This window comes from Grammomys surdaster, unplaced genomic scaffold (assembly GCF_004785775.1).
Source record: "Grammomys surdaster isolate TR1022 unplaced genomic scaffold, NIH_TR_1.0 348, whole genome shotgun sequence".
Lineage (NCBI taxonomy): Eukaryota > Metazoa > Chordata > Mammalia > Rodentia > Muridae > Grammomys > Grammomys surdaster.
In genome coordinates, this window is record NW_021604767.1 from 930992 (window position 1) to 956480 (window position 25489).

The 25489-nt window shown below is 40.8% G+C and overlaps 1 protein-coding gene across 3 annotated transcripts in view; it reads right to left on the reverse strand.

Annotated features, from left to right (window-relative positions):
• Phactr2 (phosphatase and actin regulator 2) overlaps positions 1–25489 on the reverse strand; it is a 263614-nt gene that overhangs the window by 98995 nt on the left and 139130 nt on the right. The window contains exon 1 of one of the 3 annotated variants that reach the window (XM_028779209.1): positions 12911–12993. The exons of the other annotated variants lie outside the window; for them this stretch is intronic. Coding sequence (XP_028635042.1) covers positions 12911–12956 — 46 coding nt within the window. The 5' untranslated portion in view covers positions 12957–12993. Of the gene's footprint in view, positions 1–12910; positions 12994–25489 lie in introns of those variants that run through there. 3 annotated transcript variants of the gene reach the window in all.

A 25489-nucleotide genomic window follows, 5' to 3' on the forward strand; every position in this document is an offset into this window, starting at 1 on the left:
CTCTCTCTCTCTCTCTCTCTCTCTCTCTCTCTCTCTCTCTCTCTCTCGTATGCACATACGTGAAATAAAAATGTCACAAAAATTTTTACAGAAATCAAGAAAACTAGAATTAAGTCAATTGATCTAGCATCTTGGTGGGACCTGGCTGACATCTTAGGAGCATGCTTAGACAAAACTGTGAGCACAGAACTAACCATGGGAGGACACAGAGGGAGTGCCAGCGGAGAGCCCCAGGAGGGAGACCCTCAGCACAAACTGATTCTCTTGATACCTTGGGCTTTGAAATTCAGGTTTCTAGTATTATGAGACATTAGTTTTCTGTCACTGAAGCGACTGAGGATACAGTATTTTTCAAGGCAACCTTATTAGACATACAGGTACTTATTATCTGTAAGGCTATTTATTAACGTGTAAATGGTAGACCAAAAATGTCACACGGCTTCCAACCTCATCTCTTCCTCAGCTCACTTAAAAGAAGGGGACAAGAAGGGCTTTTAAAAGGCTTCTTCTATGAATACTGTAAATGGTTTTATAAACTAAAACCCTCTTTGTTTGTGTAATGAGGTATACATGTATTCTGACATTCTGTGGTTGGATGTCTGAAGGGGATTCAGGTTTTAAAAGTACACAGTTCTAAACTCTTTTTAAAAAAATCTCATGTTTGCTTTTGCTTTTTTTTTCATGTTTTCTTAAAAAAAAAAAAACCTGGCAGTCAAATATTTTCCAAGGAACAGAACACTAGCCATAGCCATGTACATATGTATACAATCCTGCCTTAGAAGCTGAAGGAAAATGAAGCACTGCTCCATCAGGCCAACAGGAACACAGGGCCTGGGCTCAGTTAACTTGTTCTGGTTTATTCCAGCTTTCCATCCTCACCCAGCTCTTCCATAAACACTCTGGCAGGTCATCACAAGTCAGCTTCACAGGGACAGAAGAAATTTCGAAAAGCACAAAACCTCTGAACAGATGAAACTGGAAGCAGTGGTCCTCACCCAGCCAACATAGCTGCTCTCTGCATCCTGCTCACAGTCTGGCTGTTACCAGACTATGTCACACCAAAAAGCAGGTCCTAATCAGAGTTCCACCTCCCACCCAAGAACAATCTGAACTTCAAGAACAGCCTTCTGTGGGGAAGCTGAAAAATTCTTTAGAGAAAGCTTTTAAAAGCCCTGATTAAGACTGAATGGAATTTACTTCATGCTGGGCAATGCACTGTAAATAGGCACAAAACTGAAAGGAAAGGCTCCTGAAGTACAGAGAAAGGGGAAATGAAAATGCCAAACATTGTCTAAAAAGGAACACATAAAAAGAATTTTTGAATAAATGATTGCTTCCTCTTGGAGTTTTCCAAAAAAACGCTGCCCACAGTTTTAACAGGGCAAAGGGTTCAGCCTCTTAGAAATAGATTTTACTAAAACTCTTCCTTGCAATTCCTTCTACTCCTTACTAAACATCAGGTTTCCTCCTGTGCCCAGCTTTCTGGTGTGGTTCCCTCGGTAAGCAGCTGGCATGTAGCAGCAGCTCAGTGGAGTCCCAGGACTCCTCACGAGCTGGCAGTAACTCGTGCCTGTGGCTTTTCATTAGAGGCTGTAGCCACCTTACCTCTGCATGTAACATTGTTACTTCAACTCAGTTGTGGGGAATCAATTACTTGGCTACTTGTAATTGTAACAAAATGTATAGAAGAACAAAATGTTTTTTGGCAATAAGATTATTGCCAGAACCCAAAAACTGTTCCTGCAGGTGGGAAGATTTGTTCCTGGATAGTAGATTAATGACAATCAGTTTCAACAGGACACCAAGTAAAGAATATCAGTCTCGGAACAAGACATTATCCCTTTTGTCTCACAGAAAGGGAGACAGACACCATCAGCAAAGAGAAGTTTAACTCGAAGCCACCTTTCAGACACTCTTATCTAGAATTATTTTCCAGAGATCATATCTCACTTTTACATCTTCAGAAGGTTACTGAAATCTCACACTGAGACCCTTCACCAGAAGACGCAGATGTAATAGATCTAACATATGAAGACAAGAAACCCGTGTTTCTACTGAGCACGGTAGAGGACCTCACGCTTGGGCAAGTTTATGAAATGTCACCCCTCAGGGTTTAACATGCCAACTGTGCATCAGAACCTGGTCTCTGAAAAGGCAATAGTACCCTTAAAAATGCAGAGAAATTACAACAAACCTACACAGAGCTTAAATGAGTATTCATCTTAAAATGTCAGTACTGCAAACATATTTATTAAGTTAGTCTACTTATCCATAAGACTTTTAAACTTTCATACTTGCTTTTTTTTGCCATTGTAATAAGCAGGGTCAAAGTTGAGATTCCATGTGACAATCATCCAAAAAAAAAAGGCCTTTTGAAATAAGTTAAAACACTATCTGCTAAAACTAAAATAAAGTCTTTCTACATAAGGGGAAATGACGGCCATGGGTGATTGGAAGGGGTGGCTGGTGTCTGTGCTGACTGCAGCAGGTTTGGTCTTGCTACCTTAAGTCCCAGCCAAGCTATCAACCAACCATGAAACAGGCATTCTCTAATACAAGACCCCACACACCCAAACAGGTCCCATAAGCCTCCCTCAAGATGTTCTCTGTGGGCTTTGCCAAAACAAAGGAACAGATCCAGGTAGAAGATGTACGGGGGATGACATGGGATCCAGCCATCTGAGAGAATCAGACGGAGGGTTCAAGGCCTACTACTAAACCCCTCCAAGGCAACCTGGAGGAGAGCCGTGTGTTTTTGAATAGAGGGAGAAGAGATTGACCTAACTGGAGACGGGTTGGGTGAGAGTACAGGACACAGAAAATGCCAAGAGGAGCAAAAGCAATGCAGGAGAGGAAAAGCAAGCCGAGGTCAGCTGTCACTAGGCTATTCATTTACTTATTTAAGTTATATGGACTCCTGAGCTAACCTAAAGTCCAAATAAGCTTGCTGGGAGCAGGATGAAGTAGGACAACAGAACAGACACCACTTGAGGTGAAGGTGAAGAAGGGAAGAGCACCCACATGTTCAGATTTCACAACTGGGGGTTCAGGAGACTGAGTGACTAAGTATCAATGTAAGGGTGCTGTTGAGACTGTGAAGGTACACAAGGCAGGACGCAGACAACACTGAATTTCATAGCTGCATTCTAAGTGTCTTCTCAGTTCCTCCTGCTCTGGGAACACATGGCCCGGCTGAAATAGCTACTCATTTTGTCCACAAGAAATTTTCATGTCAGGGACAGAGCTAAGAACAAGATACACTGCTCCATAAGAGAGAGAACATCCTTTAGCTTCGGGAGCTACAGCTCTGACAAAAGGAGCCATGTTAAAAATACACAGAAGCAAGGCCATCTGAGTGTTAGGAGCCATGCGGGAACCTAGGGCTGTGAATGAGAGCAGTGGGCCAGTCTGGAAAGTGATAGGCAGGGAGGATCTCTGCGAAGATTCTGGAATGTAGGTGTTGAACTACAGAGCCAGTGATGAGAGTCTCCAGTGTGAGCGAAGGCTGCAAAGGTCCATGGGGAGGACCTAACCAGGCTTTGGGGATAAAATAAATGGACAGAGGTAAAAGCACCACAAGGAAAACCCACCTCAAGGCCAAGAGAGAGGTCAGACAGAAGGCACAAATATCATGTAGGATTGTGTGGAGCCTTGGGGACCAGATGTAGAAGTCTGGATTTCATTCTACGTACAACAGGGCAGTTTTGAGATGGACAGCAACATGAAGTATGCTTCTGAAGAATGACTTTAGAAGTCAAGCAGCAAACGAATGGCCGAAGAAAGATGTGCTGCAGTTATCTGGGCTGTAGCAGGCTAGGGCTTGGCCAGGATGTGGTTTGGATAGAGACTCCGAAGGATCATTGCCTGGGGTTCGTGACTTAATGAAACGCAGGAAGTCCAGGCAAGTGCTGGTGTGCGGTCCGAAAGCAAGCCTTCTGTTTAGATGCACTACCTTTGAGATGTCCATGAAGTATTCAAACAAACTTGTCAAGTAGGCATGGCATCCTCACTGTGGAGTGGCTTTTTCATGGGTGACAGACATCCTCTCCCCCCCTTCCCCAGGACCAAGCATCTGCCTGGCTGGATTACTCTTGCCTACCTGCTGTTTGTCCTGCCTTCAGTTTGTCCCTTAAAACCCATACTACACAGCACGCAGCAGGCACTGGCCTCAAGCAAAGCAATACTGTAACAATTTCTCTGGTTAAACAAAAGATGTCTTCAGTGGTTCCCACTTGGCCTGTGTCAACTGCACCCCCACTCCCTCACCCCATGTTCCTGTTAGATATTGCTTTGGCCCTGACCTTGATTTTTGTATCCAGTCCACTACCAATGCCCTATCTTCTGATCTTGTTTCTCTATAGCTCTATTAAGCATCTTGTAGGCAAGGTCCTTGTAGGTTTCTTCCTCGTAGCTCAGCATAACACCTTACAGACAACTGGTTCAGGAGCCGCTGGCTGGATGAAAGGCCGCTCTTCTCTGCCTTCTAATATCCCCTTATAAAACAAGCCAGCTTGCAGCGATCTGCTACGGAGCACATACCAGCAGAGCTTTCCAGGATACTCTTTAGCAAAATAGCACTTCGGTTCTCTCTCTGGCAACCCAAATTTCCTTAGGATTAAGGACTGCAGTGCTAGTCTTGCCAGAAGGATTATAGAAAAAAAAATTCCACCCCTTCAAATGAAAATAAATGGAAAGGTAGTTTATAAGCATAAATGATAATGGCCAGAGCAACCTTTTGGTAAGCAACACTACTTGCATGTTCCACTGGATCACAGTGTTATTTTTATTTTTTATTTATTTATTTTTTTTGTTCCCTCTGCTTCAGATGGGGGATGGAAGAGGAATGGACGTGTTTATTTTTTTAAGGCTATTTTTTACCTCAGTATCACTTTTACATCAGTTGAGTCTTCAGCAAATATTAATCTTTTTTTTTTCCTCCTAAGACTAAAAGTCAGCAGTCAGCCTGTTAACACTGAAGGACTCCAAAGAAGGAAAGTCACATCTTTCCGGCTCTGTTAGAATTAAAGAGGCTTAAGTCACAGAACAGACAATGTAAGTTTACCGCCTTTCTTACTGCATCAGGTAAGAAGTTAAAGCTGAACTTGTCTGTTGGTTATTGTGGTTTGAGACTGCTGAAGATCAAATAAATTCTAACTATAAATATTGACATCACCCATGAGTAGATCTGACGAGCTACGTACCAGGGTGGAGGAAGTGATGACTACATTTCTGATTGTTTTCTATCTTTAAAAGTGAGAGAGAAAAGCTAGGGGTGTGTAGCATACTCCTTTAATCCCAGCACTCAGGAACTAGAGACAGACAGATCTCTGTGTTTGAGGCCAGCCTGGTTTCCATAGTTTCAGGACAGCCAACACTACATAGTGATACTCTATCTAGGAAAAAAAAACCAAACAGACAAACAAACAAAAACCCCAAAACTAAAAAACTAAAAATCACACAAAGTGAGAAAGAAGTTAAATCTGGGGGAAGATGGTTACATTAGTGCCTACGGCACTTCAACTGTCTCCACTGGATTCACTAGGCAAATAAAAGACAGCAAAAAAGTATCAGACTTCAAGCTGGGAGTCCATGCTTACGGGGAAAAGTTAATACAGGCGCTGCGTCAATATGCCTTACTTCCTGGGATGTTTACCTCAGACAGCTGATATGAAACCTTGGCTTTGATCATGTCTAAATGAGAAAAAGCCATGGTGGTCACAATACCTCCAAGAAGCATCAGATTACTTTGAAAACTACTTTTCATATTTTGGTACTTACCATGATGATCATCATTTAAAAAGTACTTTCAGAATCTTTTAAAAAATGATCCTCTGTGTGTGTGTGTGTGTGTTTCTGTGTGTGTGTAGGCATGGGTGTAGTGTGCCATAGCACAAGTGTAAATGTCAAAGACAGCCATGTTCACACTATAGGTAGGGCTTCTACACAGGTTCTGCTTCTGGTCAAAACTTAGATCCTCATGCTTGGACTGCACATGCTATCTTACCCACTGAGCCCTCTCTCTAGGCCCTAACTGGCGTTTCTATAACATGCCTGTGTCTCAACTGGTCCCATAAATCTTTTAGCACTTGACTCCTAGGTTACATTTAATGTGGAGCTTTGATAGATTGTTCTAGTGATAAATTAATGTCTTTGCAAACTACTTTTACAAGTATGACTGCTAATTCTGCTCGTAGGCACCTTGTAAGGTTTTAAATATAGAGTCACAAACTTCTCTCTTGATGGCATGTACTAGTTTAAATTGCCACAAGGCAATCCTGCCCTGGAGATTACTCATTTTAACCTTGACTCAATCCATTAGGTAGCCAATGCCCCCCCATTTTTTTTCACTTATTGCTTAAACTTTCATGTGGAACTGGTCTCTTATGTCTTCTTGTATCATGGACCAGTCACTTTATTCTTATGTTTCAGTTTTCCTCGTCTATAAAATGAGACATGATACTAGCTAGTAACTCCTTATAGACGGTGAGTGCTAACTCCAGGAAAGTGTTGAGAGCGGGTCTTGGCCCATAGTAAGATTGTAATTATTTCAGACACTGTGTATTTTTTTAAATGCCTGTTAAGCTGGGCATGCTGGTACACTTCTTTAATCCTAGCCACTTAGGAGACAGAGACAGGTGGATCTTTGTGAATTTAAGTCTAGTGTGGTCTACAGAGTGAGTTCAAGGACAGCCAGGGCTACTGAAAGAAACTCTGTCTCAAAAAACAAACAAACAAACAAACAAACAAGCCGAAAACAGCCCTAGGGCCTTTGTTTTCTGAGTGTTTACCTTTTTCTTATCACCATAATTTTCCATACATAATACAAAGATTTTGTTTTAGGATTATGATTCCCTTTTCAATTTGCTGATGATAAAACTTGTGTATAATTATGTTGTTGCTGGAGGATCCAGAACGGCTTACAGATGCTTTTTGCAAGACCACATCTTTTCATCATAAGCCAGAATAAATCACAGAAATCAAACAGCAACGGAACCCTCTGCTAGGAAATGCAAATTCATATGGAAGAAAGGAATTACTCAATCTGACTTCATGAATCTTAAAGTGGTTTTATGAGAAACAATGTAACTAAACTTCCAGTTCAAAACGGTCATTAACAGATACTTACCCAAAAATAAAATAAGTTCACAAAATGTTAATCTATCACCTTCATACTCAAATCTGAAGAAAGCCAGAGAAACGCCCAAAGACTACACATATGTAATTCAGAAACAAAGAATTTCAAATGCCCAACTTTACTATCAAAATGAGAGGCACTCCTCCCACCCCCAGATAGTTAGAAAACCTGTCAGAAAGTTTTTGTGCAGAACACTGTGGTTGAGCATAGTTGTATAATGCCATCACTGAACATGGCCACCTAGAAAGACAGAGACTGAGAGGAGACTGAACTTCTGCTACTGTTCCGTGGGTTAAACCTGTAAGCTGTTCCACTCTGAAAGAGTGACTTCTATTTCTTACTAAGTATATGGGGAATGACCCAACCAAGAGACAGCACAATGAGAGAGGTCAGAAAAGCAATTCTCATAGTGAATGGCTACCATGAGGTGGCTTCCATAGGATTGATTTTACGAAGGTTGTCAAAATAAACACACACACACACACACACACACACTCTCACACTCACACACTCACACAAATCATTGACCAAGAGATTCGACTGCACAGAGTTTATTGGTACATGTCGTTCAAACTGCTCAGGTAAGGATGTCCAACATTGTTCACAATAGTACTTGTAAGCAAAAAGGAGCCAGAAAAGTACATACACATATATGCCCTTCACACAACGGAGGCAGACTAACAGAACTCTTGAAGTTAAAAAGAAAAGAATAAAAAACAATACTTATCTTTCATTCATATAATCACTGGCTTCAAGTCGTCATACTGTTCACTGAGAATATTGTTTGTTGATTCATTTATATACTCAACAAGTACTTCCTGTGTTCGGTCTACCAAGCTCTGTTCTGGGCACCAGGCCACAGAGTACAGGATCCACCCTAATTGAAGGCATGCCTGGTTCAATTCTGCTTAGAAACAAAGAATCCAGTTCTCAATTAAGCACTACTAAACCTAATCTAGCACCACACAAAGAAGATGGAATACTATGTCCAAAAGATTTAATCCCAGGAAAGCAAAGTTAGTTTAATATGCCAATACCAACTTAATAGCATATGCTGTATTAATAAAAAAAAAGCAACAGAATTCACACCAACACCCTAATAGAGAAAGAAAAAGCCATTGATGAAACCCAACACTGTTAGGATGAAGACCCTCATAGACTAGGAATAGCAAGAAACTTTTTTGATAAGGGCACCCTTGAAAAGTCTGTATTATCATCTTACAGATGGAAAGCCAGGCTATTCCCCCTGGCTCAGACTCAGCAACAGGACAAGAGTGTTCTCACCTTTTACTCCTGTTGGATATGGGACTAAAGAGTCTCTATTGAACAGGAAAGAAAAATATTATTCAAACCAGAAAGAAAGAAGGAAGTAAAATGTCTCTCTTTTCATACGACCTTGGATCTAGATCTCACATATAATATGAGCTTAAATACAGAAAAGTATTATAAGCCGATTAAATCCCACTAGGAGGATAGATTTGTTCAGCAAGGTATAATAACAATATACAAAGATAAAGTTTTATGTTTTTAAATATTAATGATGTAACCTATTTGAATGAAATAAAAAATAAACATAATAGTATAAGCAACAAAAATTATAAGATTAATTTAACAACAACAACAAAAGAAAAGAAATTAATGTCAAAAAAAAAACCCCACAGAACTGCTGGAAGAGGGGCGTGAGAAACAAGTCAATAGAGAACGTGTAGCATAAGCAGGGAGATTCTTGTTCAGTTCTCAGGTGCCTCATAAAGAATTCCAGGCGGGGTAGGACTCAAGTAGAAACAGGCAGATTTGGGGCACTCAACAGCTAACCAGGCTGGTAGACTTAGCAATGAACAGGCTAGTTAGATATCCTGTCTCAAAAGACTATAAAATATTGACAGACATCCTAAAGAACTGGGGTTGCTCTTTGGTTTCTGTATATGCACACATGCACACACACCGCCCCCTACCCCGTGCATGCGCATGTGTGTATACACACACACACACAGAAAGAGAGAGAGAGAGAGAGAGAGAGAGAGAGAGAGAGAGAGAGAGAGAGACTCATTCAGATACACATAAACACACAACCCTGCATATAGACAGTATAAGGCAAATTTAAACTATCTAAATAAATTAAAAGACATTGTTTTCTTGGGCTAGATTACCACTCATCTTAAGATGGCAATGTTATTGAGCCTAAGAAACAGACATCAACATTATGTCTTTCAGAAAACCCAACTTTTATACAAAAATGACAAGTTGACTGTGAAATTCATAAGCAAATACAAGACAAACGGAATAGACAATAGAAACTCGAAAAGGAATCAAATATGAAGATTCATATTTCTCAGCTTCAGAACTTCACTACGGAATTACAGTAATGCAGACATTGTATTACTGACATAAAAACAGACATTTGGAGAGAACTGAGAGAATAGCAAGAAACCCTTACTATACAGTCAACTGATTTTCTACTCTAGTGCCAAAATAGATTATTAACATTCTGTCTGTCTGTCTGTCTGTCTGTCTGTCTGTCTGTCTGTCTCTTGTATTTGGGGTAGAACCCAGGGTCTCAAACATGCTGGGTAAAGGTTTTATCACTAAGCTATAATATCCCCAGCCACAACAGTTCAATGAAGGGATCACCTTTTGAATATATACTATGACAACTGGATATCCAGAAGCCAAGGAATGAAGCTGACACTCCACACTATACCTTATATAAAAATTAACTCAGAAGTTATCATTGACCTAAGGGTAAGAGTAAAAACTATAGAACCCCTAGAAGAAGAAAAAAGCCATAAATGTTCTGGGTTTTCTCTGGGCAATGACCTTTTTCGGACATGCCACCACAAAACAAAAACAAAAGAAAAATTAATAGAACACCATCAGGACTTTTAAAACATGAACTTGAAATGATACCATTCACTAGAAGTACCAGTCCCAGGAAAGGAAGAAAGTATTCACAAATAATACAGACTTTTAAAAAGTAAAGAAAAACAAATCAATACCCACAAGTATGGCTAACAGGAAAACCGCCAACACCAAGAGTTGGGAAAGGAGATGGAGAAGCTGGGACTTCACCGAAAGCTAGGAATGTGTGTAACTGGTTGCTCTGGAAAACTGAACCCTTTCAAAGGTTAACTCTGAGATGAGCCAGCAATTCTCCCAACTTATAGATTCGAGAGAAGTAAAAAATATACCTTCACTAACTTTTACATGGAGTCTGAACACTGTTAATCAATGTAGCCAGCTGAGTGGAGATACTCATGATGAAAGAATAATGTGACTACTTAGCAATAAAATGAAATGAAATACGGATACATGCTACAACTCAGCTGACCCTTGAAAACATTACACCAACTTCAAGGAGCCAGTCATTAAACAACACACACACACACACACACACACACACACATGCGCACGCACACTATGGTTCAATTCACATGAGACATTCCAGATAAGCAAATCTATAGATATAAAATAGATTCATGTTTATTATCAGGGAAGAGAGTTAATGAATGGGGATGGATGGTTACACAAGCCAAATATATTAAAAACAATAAACTATATACCTCCAATGGGAAAATGTTATGGTTTGTGAATTATATGTCAATAAAACTATTTTTATAATTCCCTGTTGTCAGACATAGCTATAAATAATCCTCTGAATCCCTGAAAACTAGATATAGCTGAGAGCTGAGAGTCTCAATAAAGTCTGAAGTCAGAAAGTGAGAGGGACAAGCTGACTTCCAGTGACAATGTAGAGTCTTACAAGTCATAACTATGAACTTTGGAACTTTGTGCTAGATTTCTCAGACTCCCCCAGATTTTGCACCTCTCAGCATGTATGTTAAGAACCCATTTAAGCACTATAATCTCTGGTGACCACTACAAATTTACCCCACTGATGACTGAGATCAAACCTCATCTGAAAAGCCAGCAAAGTAGCTCAGAAGCGGCAAATGATCAGAATAAAATGGAGGACACCTTGCTATGCTTAGGTGTTGTTTTGTTCTGGGTCATTCAGAACGTACTGGTGAAACTACTGGGAAACCAAGTGCCTCCAACAGAGATCCCAAGTGGATACCACAAGAAAAGTACTACATTTTCACACTGCAACCACAACCCTTCCTTAACTGACATGTCAGGACCAAAAATGGCTCCATTCATGAAGTGTGGGTTAGTCATTTCAGTTACACAAAATTGTGTGACTCTGAACCAAGAACTTGCAATTTAAATATAATAACATAATGTACTTTCTTAGAGAGTGTCCTAAAATACCTTTCATGACTCTGTGTGTGTGTGTGTGTGTGTGTGTATTTTAAACAGATAGCCTACTTTCTCCACACCATTGCTCCCATCATAGGTGTTAACTCAAATTTCCTTAGACTTCACCTACATATTATTCCTTGACTTATGTAAAGGCAAATTTTACTTCTTCATAATTCAGTCTGCTAATATTTTGTGACAAACCAACTAAAAATCAGGACAGTACTTCCTGTGCAGGACACTAGCCGCATTGGAATAACGATTTAATTCTATCTTTGCTGGTGAGGAAACAAATAAACACCCACAAAAAATTCTTGCTTTGACTGAAAACTATCACACTACCTTCAAAGAGACAAAAGAACGCCCTCTTATTTCTACCGAATAGTCGTCGAATGAACAAATAGTTCATTACAATAGACCAAACAGTCTTATAAGCAACATGTCCTATCAACACTGCCCCCTCCCCCCAAAAAAACCCACTAAGAAGCCATAAACAAGAAGTCTTTTGATGTCCAGAGTGATGCAGCCACATCATTATTAGCAAGGGAGAACATAAGCTTCCTTGAATTCGGCTTTCTTTCCCTTGCAGAGGGGTCATTCTTTGGGGGCACTAGCCTAAGCCCGAGCAACCTTATGATATTCTGAGGAATGAAGCTGCACCACTTGTACAAACTTGGCGGAGGTGGGGGTCGGGGAGTGGTGAGACTGGAGAGTTCTGTCTACTCAAACATCCTGGAATGCTTTATAAACCTTCCTCTGTGCCTTGTCATTTCCTTTCTGTGAGATCCTGTTGATGTCTGTAAAACCTACGAGTCCATCAGACCACTCAATGTTCAACACGCAAGATCTCTACAGGTCATGTGTTGGAAATCATCGATGGAAGAATCTCAAAATCATACTTTGAAGGTTTATTTCCTTATCCAGTCACATGAGGTGTGGCCAAACAACTGTTTATCCCTATACAAGGGGACAATGCCAACCTTCTAACCTTCCTTCTTTCTAATTTTTTAAAAAAGAAAACTGAAAAAAAAAAAGCATGATACTGTAGCTCAGAAATGTTGCACACATCTCCATAAAACAAACTTTACCTCTCAAGACACAGGCTTTCCTAAACACTATGGCTTATGTGTGTAACATAAACAAAACAAGTACATCTGAACCAATTACACATCTTGGGGTAGTTATTAAATATTCAGCGTCCTGCTAGGAAAGGGGAAAGCAAGCCTCACTACTGCTCTGAATAACAAACCATAAATCAGTTGACAAGCTTGAAAGAATTCAGTTCTAGTCTGTTTGAAAGCCAAGCCTAAGGAAGAGGGGGAGCCCGCGGGAATGCTTCTCCTGCTCTCGAAGTTTCGCCCTTTTTCAAAACAGACTCGTGCGCAAATGGCGTTTCTCGGAACTTTCTGGCTCTCCAAGTTATCTGGAGACAAACCAAAGCCCGGGGCACGCGCGCGGAGCTGGGGGCCTGCGCCTGGAACCGGGGTTCTGCAGGCGCCGGCCTGGCCCGGGACTCACCGCTGCCGGGCTGCGGGGACAGCGCGGACACCGAGGTCTGGCCCATGGCGGGTGACCGCCCCGCCGCGCCTCCGCCTCACCGGGCCGCTCCGCTCCTGCGCGCGCCCGTCCGCTCGCCGCCGGCCTCCCGCGCGCTCATCTCGGCCCGCAGCCGCCAGTCCCCGCACCTTCTCCCCGCGCGCGCGGGTCGCCCGGCCCTGGCAGCGGCCAAGCCGGCCCAGCGGATGCCTGTCATTCCTCTATGCAGATTAGCTGGGGTCAGGGGTCACCGGGAGAAAAGAGGGGGGCAAGGGCGACAAGGAGCAGAAGAGAGGAAAGAGCAGAGCCCTGGGGTGAAGGTGTGGGATATGTGTAAGGGATGTTGGTCCAGCTGCACGCTGGGGGTGGGGGGCTGGGTGCCTGCACCCCCTGGGGCAGAAGGGAAGGAGGGCTATCAGAAAACTCCCTTTAATTGTCAAGGTTCAATGTCAAAGGATCCTCTAGGTCTGAGAAAAAAAAAATCATTAAAGTACTTAGTCACTGGTACTAAGTTTGGAAAATTTGTTTCTTTAAAGTTTGTTCCTTCCCTATATTGTTGGCAGCAATGCAGCCCTGTTAGAGAGGTCATTGCGGAGCATTTTCCTCTCTTTAACAATTATCTTCCTTTCAACAAATGCTATAAACCAATTAATGGCTTCAGGTTAATGACACAAGTCAATGATGTCCATGGTGATCTATGTGTAACATCAACTGAGCATATATACACTTGACTCTATCACCTAAAACTTTAGCTCAGCTTGACTGTGCCTCAAAAGACTCACTCTAAACACAACCATAACAACAAAAGCAATTTATCTGACAAATTATTATGCCCCCAACTAACACTCAGATAATATTCTATTAAGTCTCAAATTTCTAAAAACTATGACTACACTTGACAGCTTTGTCATTACAGCTGATAGGTAGCAACTTGAGTGGTCAAGATGTATATATGTGTGTGTATGCGCACGGACATATATCTATACACGTGTTATATTAAACAGAAGGGTGTTTACATGAATATATTCTGTTATGTGCTGTACACTAGGACTTGTGCATATCTCTCTGAATCTATACATTTCATTAAAAAGTACAATCTATTCATGTTGCTTATGCCATCTTTCATCTTATAGTTTATCCTAAAGAACTCTGAACTATAAAAACAATTGTTCAGTATAGACCTTATACAATAATCAGTTTTCCTATTTTAATTATGAAAATCACCTTTCCTTTATGTGTGTATATTGAGCTCAGCAGAACCTTGTTTTGGTGTTTTGAAAGACACTTGCTTGTCTGTTTCATCAGAGTTAAGTAAATGGCCCCTTTTCATTGGTGGGGAACTCTTTTCCCCTAAGAAAACATGACTATTTGGGGGGTGATGAGAATTGAACCCTGGGGGGCTGTTTGCTTGTTAGGCAGGCCCTCTGCTACTGGGGTATGCACCAAATGCAAGATATCCCAAATTCTAAAATGAAACTAAAAGACTTAACCAAAACATGAGTCCGAATTAGGACAATAACACCCATACTACCTCTCCTCTTCGAGTACACACAATGTGTTTTGAGAAATGCATCCCACCTGGGAACTCAGCAGTGAAAGTCGGTGACAGTGTTTCCGGTTCTTTCATGGTTTTGCTTAACATTGCATTAAGAAGCAAACAAGCAAAATGTTTGTGGAAGTTAAGAGGAGAGATATCTTACTATTGTGCTATTGGCAGAGCTTTGCTGATAAAGAAAGTCATTGTTGGGGGGAACACGGTAAATCCTGCCTACTGAGAGTTCATAATAGAAGTTTTTAAAGATGGTAAGTGGTCAACTCTGTTACAGCGTTTTCTGCTATCACTATTTCTTCTCTTTGAGAAATAATAGTGAGAGTTTTTTCCTTCTGCCAAGTCTTAGTCCAAGCATTATGGGGGAAGAGGTGCTAGCTTTGGGGGATTTGCTTAACGCATCCATACTTACTCGTTCAAGACCTATCCTGATTCAGTGGTTGATCTTCTTGGCCTCATCTGGAATTGTAATAACCAGTGATAGAGTTACACACGTTTCCCTGAAACCTTTCCAACGCCCATTACATTGCCTTGGAAGCACATCAACCGAACTGCCGGAAGTGTGTTCCAAGGTTCCTTTACAGGGGTGGGACATCCTGCTCCCAGAATATCTGCCGGGGCTCAGTGTTTGAAGGACATTTTATCATAGCAGAGAACTTTGGCCAATGAGTGGAGAGAAAGTCTCCAGTAACTCCCAAAATCTCCCTTTGAGGTCAAAGCATAAAGATTAGAGAGTGAAATACAGCAAGAGGATTTTGAAGCTCAACGTGGTGGCTTACACTTGAAATCCTAGCACTTGAAAGGCTAAGGCAGGAAGATTACCATGAGTTCAAGGCCTGTGTGTGCTGCATAGTGAGTCCCAGGCCAGCTGGAGATACAAGTAAGATACTGTATCAAGAACAACACAAAAGTACTTTAAGATAATGTCCTTCCCAGATGCCTCACTCATGACTTACTGAATGCAGACAAGCGGTTCTGGGAGTTGCTCTCATGGGTTTAGAGTAGATACTAGGAACGTTTAATGTTATCTGAAAAGCACACACATTTCTGTATAGACTACTCTTTTCAGAGAAGTTGGGAAAATGCTAGAAAAGACGACTGCCCATTTGTGGAAAAGATCTGTATCTACTTCTCAGCATCAGCCCCATTGGCCGCAGGCTTCATCCTGGATTTCTAAACTGATTTGGGCACTGGTGTGCATGGAGGACAGCACACAAGATCGATTTATGAAAGTGAAAATTTGATGTCACCTGGCTTGAAAAATTCCTTGCAATGGAACAAGCTGACTCTGAACCAGAAGGTGCTACCTTCAGCACACACCAGCGACTCTGTCTTGTACCACATGCTGCCATTAAATCATCCCATGACTGGATTTGAGGAGCTTTTTATATTAAACCCTCCTAAAAATAGTAGAATAGCGTTTACTGATTTTTTTTTCCACTGCACAGTCTAGCTTCAATCTTTGAAAGAACTGTGATTTATTCATTTACTTCCAGGAAGAAGTGAAATTGAGAGGATTTACTTAGAATTTCCCCTGGGAGACAGTGTGCTTTTAGGAGCAAGCACTTGCACTTGGGAGATTTTCAAACACTTTGGTCCATCACTCAGATTTCCCTGACTTGTCTGATGTGGACATTATTAAACTCAGTCGTCTGGGTTATCCACTGTGACAACCCCACTTGTCATAGATGGAAGGCACTATGGTAAATTAAAGCAGACATCAGCCTGGCCTTTACAAACTTAGACTATGACAAACTCCTCTCCTAGAAGCTCAGTGTCCACTTTCAGGAAATACAATTTGGTGACTGGAGGAGAGTTTTGAGCTTACATAGGGAGGAACTCAGATGCCATGAGTTCTAATCCTGGGTCTCCATCTTCCACAGATCTGTCAGTTCTGCTCTAGCCACTGTGCAACTCCAGAACTTGGAGATAGGTTCTCATGGTGGAGAGAAGAGTTAAATGGAATCCTCCAGAAATTCCATGAGCAATGAGAACCACAGTGGCCTGGGAAGCGACCATGGCTGAAAATGGCCATGCCCAAACATGCATCCTTATTGTGGACTTGGTTGTGAACATTTAACACATTAGTGGCATTTCTTTGGCTAATGGGACTTGTAGTTGTGGCAAATACTTGCCTGAGGTGAAAGAGAGAATTTAAACTTAGGGACTTTCTAAGTAGAATTGTTTCTTCAATTATCTTGTTCTCATGATACATGTTTAGAAGAAGCGAGGGAAACTAAAAGACTGTCCAAAAGGAGGATAGTTTTAGATCTTTATTTTCTATGCACTCACCATGTTGAGATTTACTAAAAAGCAGTGCACTGTCTTCTCCCCCTCTAGGAGCCACTTAGAGCAACACCTTTTTATTTTTATGTGGTAAGGATGCTTCAACATGGGAATTCTGATCATGTGATAATGGAATATCTGTAACCCAGACACTGAAATCTAATAAGCAAATATGTTCAAGCTTTCAAGTGAGTTTGTTTTACTTGACTGCCTTCCAGTTTTATTTGTTTTGTTTTATTTCTGCAACTTTCCATTTCTTTTAGAATTTGGCTATATTCTGCAAGAGGCAGCCTCCTTAGGAAGCCATGATCATGAAAAGGCAAACAGAAGGCTTTCTGGGTTTTTATACTTTGGGCTGAAGCTCTGAAAATATAAGCTGCACTTACACCTTAAAATGTTACTCCATAGAGGCTGCAGCTGACTCTCACTCCATTTTCTTTAATTTTACAATTGTGGGAGAACACTGGTGTTAACATGACACATAGCACCACCACACAAAAGGAGAATCTTGACTAAGACTCACAAGTTTGGACTTTCTACTTATATCAAGCACTGAAAAACAAAAATGATCACATTCTGCAAACCCTGGGCAGAGCAGGAAATTAACCTGTAAGGCAAGTTTTTCTTTCCTATTGTTCACATACTTTTATATGATTTATTTCCTGAGTCTCCCTCCTTCTGCTCTCAAGAGCTAACAGGATTAACAAAATACCTTGCCTCTGCCCCTCCCTGAGCTAGTCTCTGCCATGGGTTTGGAGAGGAGGCTCTGTGCTTACTTATTGACAGAGCCAACTATTGGAAGATTTACCCAGAAAAATCAAGAGTTCAAGGGGTAGGGCTGGAATTTCTTTTTCCAAAATTTGTCCTTCACCCTTAGAAAGAAAAACATGCATTAGTTACTCTACTTCATCTTATACGTAAAACAGAGTAGCAATCTCTAGCTTTCAAAACTCCAACTGCCATACAATTCAAAATCTTTAAGTCACTAGCTAAAAATCTATAAAAAGTGTTCTTCAGAATGCCCTTTCTGTAGCTGTCTGAGTTACAGAAAATATTAGTTTGATGTCAAGTCCAGTCATCTTTATAACAACTACCCTATAAATTCTCAGACTCTAACAAGGTGTTTGGGACGATGAACCCTTAATACATGTAGGATAAGCACTCGAGTTATATCCAGAATACCAACAACTTCAAATATAGACAAAAATCTCATCTGTATGTGTGTTTATGCGTCATACTTAGGGTTTCTCTTGCTGCAATGAAACAGGATGACCAAAAAGCAAATTGGGGAGGAAAAGGTTTATCTGTCTCACACTTTCATATATATCACCCTTCATCATTGAAAGAAGTCAGAACAGGAACTCAAACAGCTCCTATTTGGAGGCAGGAGCTGAGGTCTTGGAGGGGTGCTCTTACTGCATTGTTCATTATGACTTCCACAGCCTGCTTTCTTATAGAGCCTAGGGCCATCAGCCCAGAGGGTCCCACCACCCACAATGGGTTGGCTCCTCCCCCATCAATCACTAATTTGGAAAATGCCCTACAGCTGGATTGTATAGAGGCATTTTCTCAACTGAGTTTCTCTCCTTTCAAGCAACTCTAGGTTGTGTCAAGTTGATATAGAACTATCCAGCACAATGTGCATGGTTTGTTAATAGTGTGCTGAAGATCACAAGCCTGTTGTTGACTCTCTCTCTGTCCTTCTACAGATTGCCTGAGTGAACAGTCATGTTTTCAATGAACTAGTAACAACTGAGTACCTCCAGTGAACAAGGCCTTTTATCCATGGGCTTGAGGACAAGTGGGATGGAAACTCTCCTCTGGTGCCAGTCCTCCGTGAATACTGTATTGAGGGAGGGGGTGCAGCATCCTACCGTGGCAATGACTCCACTGCTAGACATCTGTCCTTCCAGGTATTGAAGGCATAGCAGGGAAGACTCTGAACCTAGTTTCTTAGTGCACATCTTTCCCACATAGACATAGTGGTTCAGAGAAGATGCCTCCCTTAAGACTGTAAAGTGCTTCTTAAACTAAAGGACAGTTAAGCCTGATAGCATGCAATCAGAATGAACTATCTTCATTTGGTTTTTTGCTGCAGCTTTTTGAGGGATAAGTCTCAAATCTTAAAATGCACCCCCTTACAAGTAAACAGTTGTGTGGGTTCTGGTAAGCAAGTAATGCCACCATTACCACAAGCAATTCCCATCATACTTTCTGCAACTGGTCCCTATCCTACACTACACTCATCCCTTCTCTAGCATCAGGTACCTACTAGTCTGGCATCTATCTGTGATGGTTAACTAGACAAGATAGAGGAAAGCCTAGGCGGTCTCTAGATTGCACTCCCTGGGTGTTTCTGTGAAGTACTTGTAAACAGCATTCACAGAGTGGAGGGAGCCCGCTTTGAGAGTGGACAGAACTCCCTTTTGGCTGAGGCCAAGGTGGAATAACGAGAGGAAAGGAAAAAGACAACACACACGCACACACACATTCTTATTCTCTTGCCCTCCCTTTCCCTCTCCTACTCTCCCTTATCCCTGTGTGTGTGTGTATGTGTGTATGTGTGTGTGTGTGTGTGTGTCTGTCTGTCTGTCTGTCTGTCTGTCTCCCTTCCTCCTCCTTCTCCCTCTTGGTTGCCAAAACAGGACCTGTTTTTACCCCATTACACAGGTTCTGTGATAATGGACCAAAATCTTTCTCTCTTTCATTTTCCCCTCAGGTGTTTTATCACAGTGACCTTAAAGCTAACATACCATCCTTGTAGACTTTCTCTGAAATTTCAAATAAATGGAATTATATACATGCAGGTTTTTTTTTTACAGTTGACTTCTATCATTTAAATTTTTAAAAATTGACCACAGTGTCCTATGTATTCATATTTTTCTCTCTTTTGTCCCAAGTGTCATTCCTTATATACCTGCCTCAGTTTGTTTATTCATTCCTAAGTTAGTGATCATTTGGCTTGAAACTGCATTTCCTTATGTTTCCTTATATCAAAATAGATAACATTATATTATACTACAGTATGTTATATTTATTGTTTAATCATATATATAATACACACACACATATGTATGTATCTCCAAAGTACTTAGAATAGAGACTAAAATAAGGAGATACTACATGTAAGATATATACACATATGTAAGTACTCATAGAGCTTCTTTCTGTTGTAAGTGAAAGACAGGAAATGAGCAATGGACATAATAAGTCAGTACATTTATAAAAATCCAGAAGATGAAAAGTGTTTCGAAGCACAGAAGAGTTGAAGAGTGCCTGTGCGTGTGTGTGTGTGCGTGTATGTGCCTCTGTGCGTGTATGTGCCTCTGTGTGTGTATGTGCCTCTGTGTGTGTATGTGCCTCTGTATGTGCCTCTGTGTGTGTGTGTATGTCCTTCTGTATGTGCCTCTGTGTGTGTGTGTGTGTATGTCCTTCTGTGTGTGCCTCTGTGTCTGTGTGTGTGTGTGTGTGTGTGTGTGTGTGTGTGTGTGTGTGTGTATGGGGGTCACAACAGCCCTCCTAAGAAAATGATGCTTACATAAAAACCTGAAGGTGTGAGAGGATACAGGTAGCCAAGTGGCAATCTGGGAAGTGCTCAGAGGTGGTGAGGGGAAGAACAGTTAATATAAATCCGATATAGGAACATGGTGTACGATTTTTTTGAGGAGCCTAAGGAGGCCCTCGAGTCAAAGCCGAGTGATCCCTGAGGAGGAAGGAGTTATCTACCATGTAGGGCATTGCATTTGACCAGAAGTGTCTGGCTTTCCCTACAAGTATACGATGACAATGATAAAGGCCATGACATGATCTGACTTTATGTCATGGTGGCTTCTCGTGAGATCAGCTGCATTACAGAAAGCACTGCTGTAACCATCATGGTGGCTTGCAAATAGAGAGCGGAGGGGATAAAGAGACCAGGAAAATATCCTAGGCTGTAGATGGTGGTGGCTGAAACAAGTCAGGGCAGTGGGAGTTGTGAGATGGTCCTGGACTTCAGTGCATTTTGAAGATGGAGTCAAACTTTTTGATACATTTAAGTGGGGCAAAAGCATAAGAGACTTCAATATTTTTTTTTCTGACCAGTTGGAAGGTTCAAACTGTCATTGTAATAAAGCCTCGGATGGAACCCGAGCAGCATGGGTTGGGAGTGGGAAAACAGAACATTAATTTCAAGACTTTTCTCCAAATGGCAAATGAAAGCAACAGTGTACAAGTAACAGGAAAGAGAGATTCAGTCCACATCTACACAGACTGTACTTAAATTGAGTGTGAAGAATAAAGGGGAAAATTTACCCAGTACTTAGAGAGCACAGTTACCACTTTCAGAAATCATAATATATCCAGAAGTCAGTAGAAGCACCTCTATTATCAGTACAATGGAGACCTAAGTATCAACTTAGAAGTCTATATTCAAGTAAACAATCATTCATCAAATAAGGGTTGCTTGAACTTCCTCCACTGTGACTCTGAAACCCTCTAGAAAGTTTTACATGCCCGCATAGATCTATAAATTACTGGTAATAAGGATTATAGAGGGGGCAGAGGCTGGAGAGATGGCTCAGTGGTTAAGAGCACTGTCTGCTCTTCCAGAGGTCCTGACTGTCTGTAATGGGATCTGGTGCTTTCTTCTAGTGTGCATGAAGACAGCATACTCATATATAGGTATATACTCACATATGTGTGTATATACTCATATACATGAAATAAAAAAGTAATCTTTATAAGGAACTTTATTTTAAAACATCTCTCTGGTACATACACATTTTTAGCATTTACTAAAGACAAAGAACATTTGCACATGAATGATGTGAACATACTTGCTTAGTTTTACACAGAAATTAAATCTTGCATGTATATGGTATTGCAGGACACAGTGAATCTACAACAGTTTTCAGAGTTGATCAATATTTTGATTTTTATAATCCTCAAGGTTAATATTGCTACTTTGCATAAATACACAGTTCAAAATGGCATAGGTATATTTAGGGTTAGTTCAGAAATGGTTAAAAATTCTGTCCTAACCTCAAGCCAAAATTCACCTCAAGTCTACAACTCACACCATAATTTTTAAGCTATGACATTCCCCAGCAATACAATTTAAAGGCACACTAACGTGATTCTCCCTATGTAAAGAACAATGGCAAGAAGATATTAAAAGTCATTGTTTTCTCTAATTTACCATGGTGACTCATTATGTGTTTGATTATACTTAAATATTGTGTGTGTGTGTGTGTGTGTGTGTGTGTGCATCCATGAGTTCATGAACATGCCAGGATGCACAGGTGGAGAGCATAAGTTCTCTCTTCCCACCATGTGGGTCCAAGAAATCAAACTCAGGTCTTCAGGTTTAGTGGCAAGTACCTCTTAATACTTTTATTTTAAATGTGTGTGTTGATGTCCAGGTCTATGCCTGTAGTTGTATGCATCTGGATGCAGGTGGCTATGGAAACTAAGCATTGCGTCCTCCTGGAGCTGGTAGCTGTGAGTTGGAAGGTGTGGGGTCCTCTGTAATAGTAGCATGAGCCCTTAACCCTGGGTCATCTCTCCGACACTGGCAAGAAGTATTTTTATCTGACGGGCCATCACCAACTTCACATTAGACTCTAAGCTAGATTTTGTGCTTTCAGGAACCTTTTAGTACTGCCACATCTTTCACAGCCCCTATGTCTAGTTACAATTCACAGCTTAAGGAGTTGTGCACTAAATCAACCATTCCCTAAAAGTGCTTAATCATTTAAACTTCTCCAGCAAGAAAGAAATTCCTTAGCAAAAAAGAAATGAGCCCAGAGGCAAGTGAGGTGTGCAAAGAAGAACACTGCACACAGGTAATAGAATGATGGTGAATTCAACCAAATACAGGCTGTACAGAACAGAAGCAGACTGCTTTTTAATATCTTTAGGTCTTGGTGTTGTTGAGTAGGAAGACAGAAGAACTAAACAGTTTAGCTTTATCTAGAATTTTTTTTAAGTTTTATTTATGTATTCCCTTTACAACCCACTATCAGCCCTTCCTCTCCTCTTAGTACCCCCTCACAAAAGTCCTCCCCCATTCTCCCTTCCCCTTCTCTTTTGAGAAGGGGAAGTCCCCCTCTGGGTGTCAACGACCCCCATCTAGAAAAATATTATTGCTTCAAATGGCAAGAAAATTACAACAAGATTCCAAATTCATAAACAGGGTGGGGAGGAAGGGGAGAAGAAAGAAATTAAAGAAAAATCTCAGCAACCTAATGTTAAGAATAACGGGAGTGGGGGGTTGAAAACATGCAAATTAAGACGGTCAAGTTCAAATAACTAAATCTGATAAACACACAGGGAATGAAACACAGAAACTAAATAATTGAAAGAATCAGAAATATATCTCCTAGTTTGACAATTACAGTAGACATGCCCCAAACAGCAAGGGTTGAAAGCAAACCTAGGAACATTATGGTATTGATTTTTTTTGTTCCTGTGGTAAAACACCAGGCCCAAAAGCAAGTTAAGGAAGGAGTTCAGTTTTGTTTATGGTTCCAGACAGATGAGAGAGGCATGGGTGGCAGGCATGGCTGCTTCAGCCAGGAACTGGGAGTGCACATTTCTCAGATACCATCTGGACCCAGAGAGAGCTACCTAAAAGTGGGTTAAGGATTTAAACTCTCAAAGTCCAACTCTAGTGACACATTTCTGTCAGCAAGGCCATGCCTTCCAAACCTCCCCCAAACACCGCTACCAACTGGGAGTCAAGTTTGCAAATTTCTAAACTCTGCTGGGCATTCCTCATTCAGACCACAATAATGATTGCATCAAGAATGCTAACTAAAGACAAGCTAGTATATCAGCAGTAATAATATATTAGCTAAAATTTAAATCACGATTATGAAGAACAGAGACCTATTATACAATGGTAGATTAGTCTAAGAAGGTGCATGGGTTATAAACTTGTATACTTCTGAGAACATAACCTTGAACTATGTAAAAATAAGTATAATTGCTAAGTGGATAGTTTTGCAATAATGTGGAGAATTTTTCAACATAACAAAACGTCCTGAGGTTAAGGAAACAGGACATTTTTTATAATTATAAGTTTAAACAATTCAATCAACCAAACTTGATGTAATAAACATCTTTAGAGATGAGGACTGAAGAAATAGCAAATATACCTGAACAAATATATAGCAAACACTTGTCTGGCATGTTTAAAGACTAATTTGGTCCTTAGTACTGAAAGAAAAAGAAAGGGAAGAAGGAAGACAGAAAAATATAGCCATGGAGTAAATACCCATGGAGAAATCTCAAAGAATTTAAAGAATTGGGGGATGGTGATCCCATAGGAAAACTAACAGTGTCAACTAACCTGGACCCCTGGGAGCTTCCAGAGACTGAGCCACCAACCAAAGAGCATACATACACAAGCTGATCTGGGGTTCCCCATGTAGCAGAAGGCTGCCTTGCCTGGCATTAGTGGGAGAGGATGTACCTAATCCTGTAAAGACTTGATGCCCTAGGGTAGGAGGGTACCCAAGGGAGGGGGGACACCCAAGAGGGGGACTGAGAGGAGGGCAACTTTTGGGATGTAAATTAATTATAATAATAATGATAATGATAATAATAGAAATCATGTTATATAATCCTCAACCCCTGGCCATGATCCAATTGTCTAGTTAAAAATCAAACCCAAGTAGACAAACATTTTTTCCTCACATATTTGTATAAACCCAAATCAATACACTAAGAAAACATAGGAAATCAAATTATGACTTATAAATTATTTAGTACTTGACAATCATAAAATACTGGGAAACATGCATGATGAAACTAACTGGATGATTAGGGTTCTCGTTTTATGTTATCAAAAATGAGGAAAGAGCACACAATTCTGTTGTATGTAGAGTTAGGTAGTATGAAACTGTGGATGCGAAAGAACAGAAAGGAAGGGGAAAGAAGTGAGACTGGAAATAAAAATAAAATCGACAATAAAATAGGGCTTAAAAATCAAGACGCATGAGTTGCTGCTTGGCCTTCTTGTTCATCTCAGCAGAAAGCACAGTGACTCAATGTACCCTCAGAGACCAACCCATGAGTACAAATGAAAAAAGTAATTGGAATGCAGGTGAACATAATTTAAGATGAAAGGATTTCCTGGAAGTTAGCCGAACTGAAACATCACTACTAGGGAGGCAATTTAAAAGTTATTATTCTGCACTTGGAGGGAGGGGGGATACAAATAAATTTGTGGTGTTATTCAAACCACTTTATTAAATAACTCAGAATCCAATAATGAAAAACAGATGAAGAACTATGCGTTCGTATTTCTATCCCCCGTAGAGTAAATACATCTCTGTCACATTTTTTATTTGTCATATAATTGTATCTTCAAAACTCCGATTGATCTCTTAAGGGACTAGGCTAAGTAATTTCTTATGTTCAGTGGGTTTAACTTCAACAGCTCTTTACTCATATATTCCAGGAATTTTGAAATCGGGTGGGTGGGGAGGGAGTATAACTTTAATTCCTTAAGAAATGCTCTGATTTTTTAGAATAGAAATTTAAGCCTACAACCCCCTCCAAGTTAAACAACCCTCTGGGGGAGATGTGTGCACACTGCAGAGGCTCTTTAATAAAGAGTGGATTCCAGTTACTGCAAATTACTTCTCAATTAGGGAAAGTTGACACAGTCTCCAAGCAGGTGACAAAGATGGCAGCCAGGAAAGAGGGAGGGAGAGAGGCGGCCTGGGAGCTCGCAGGTG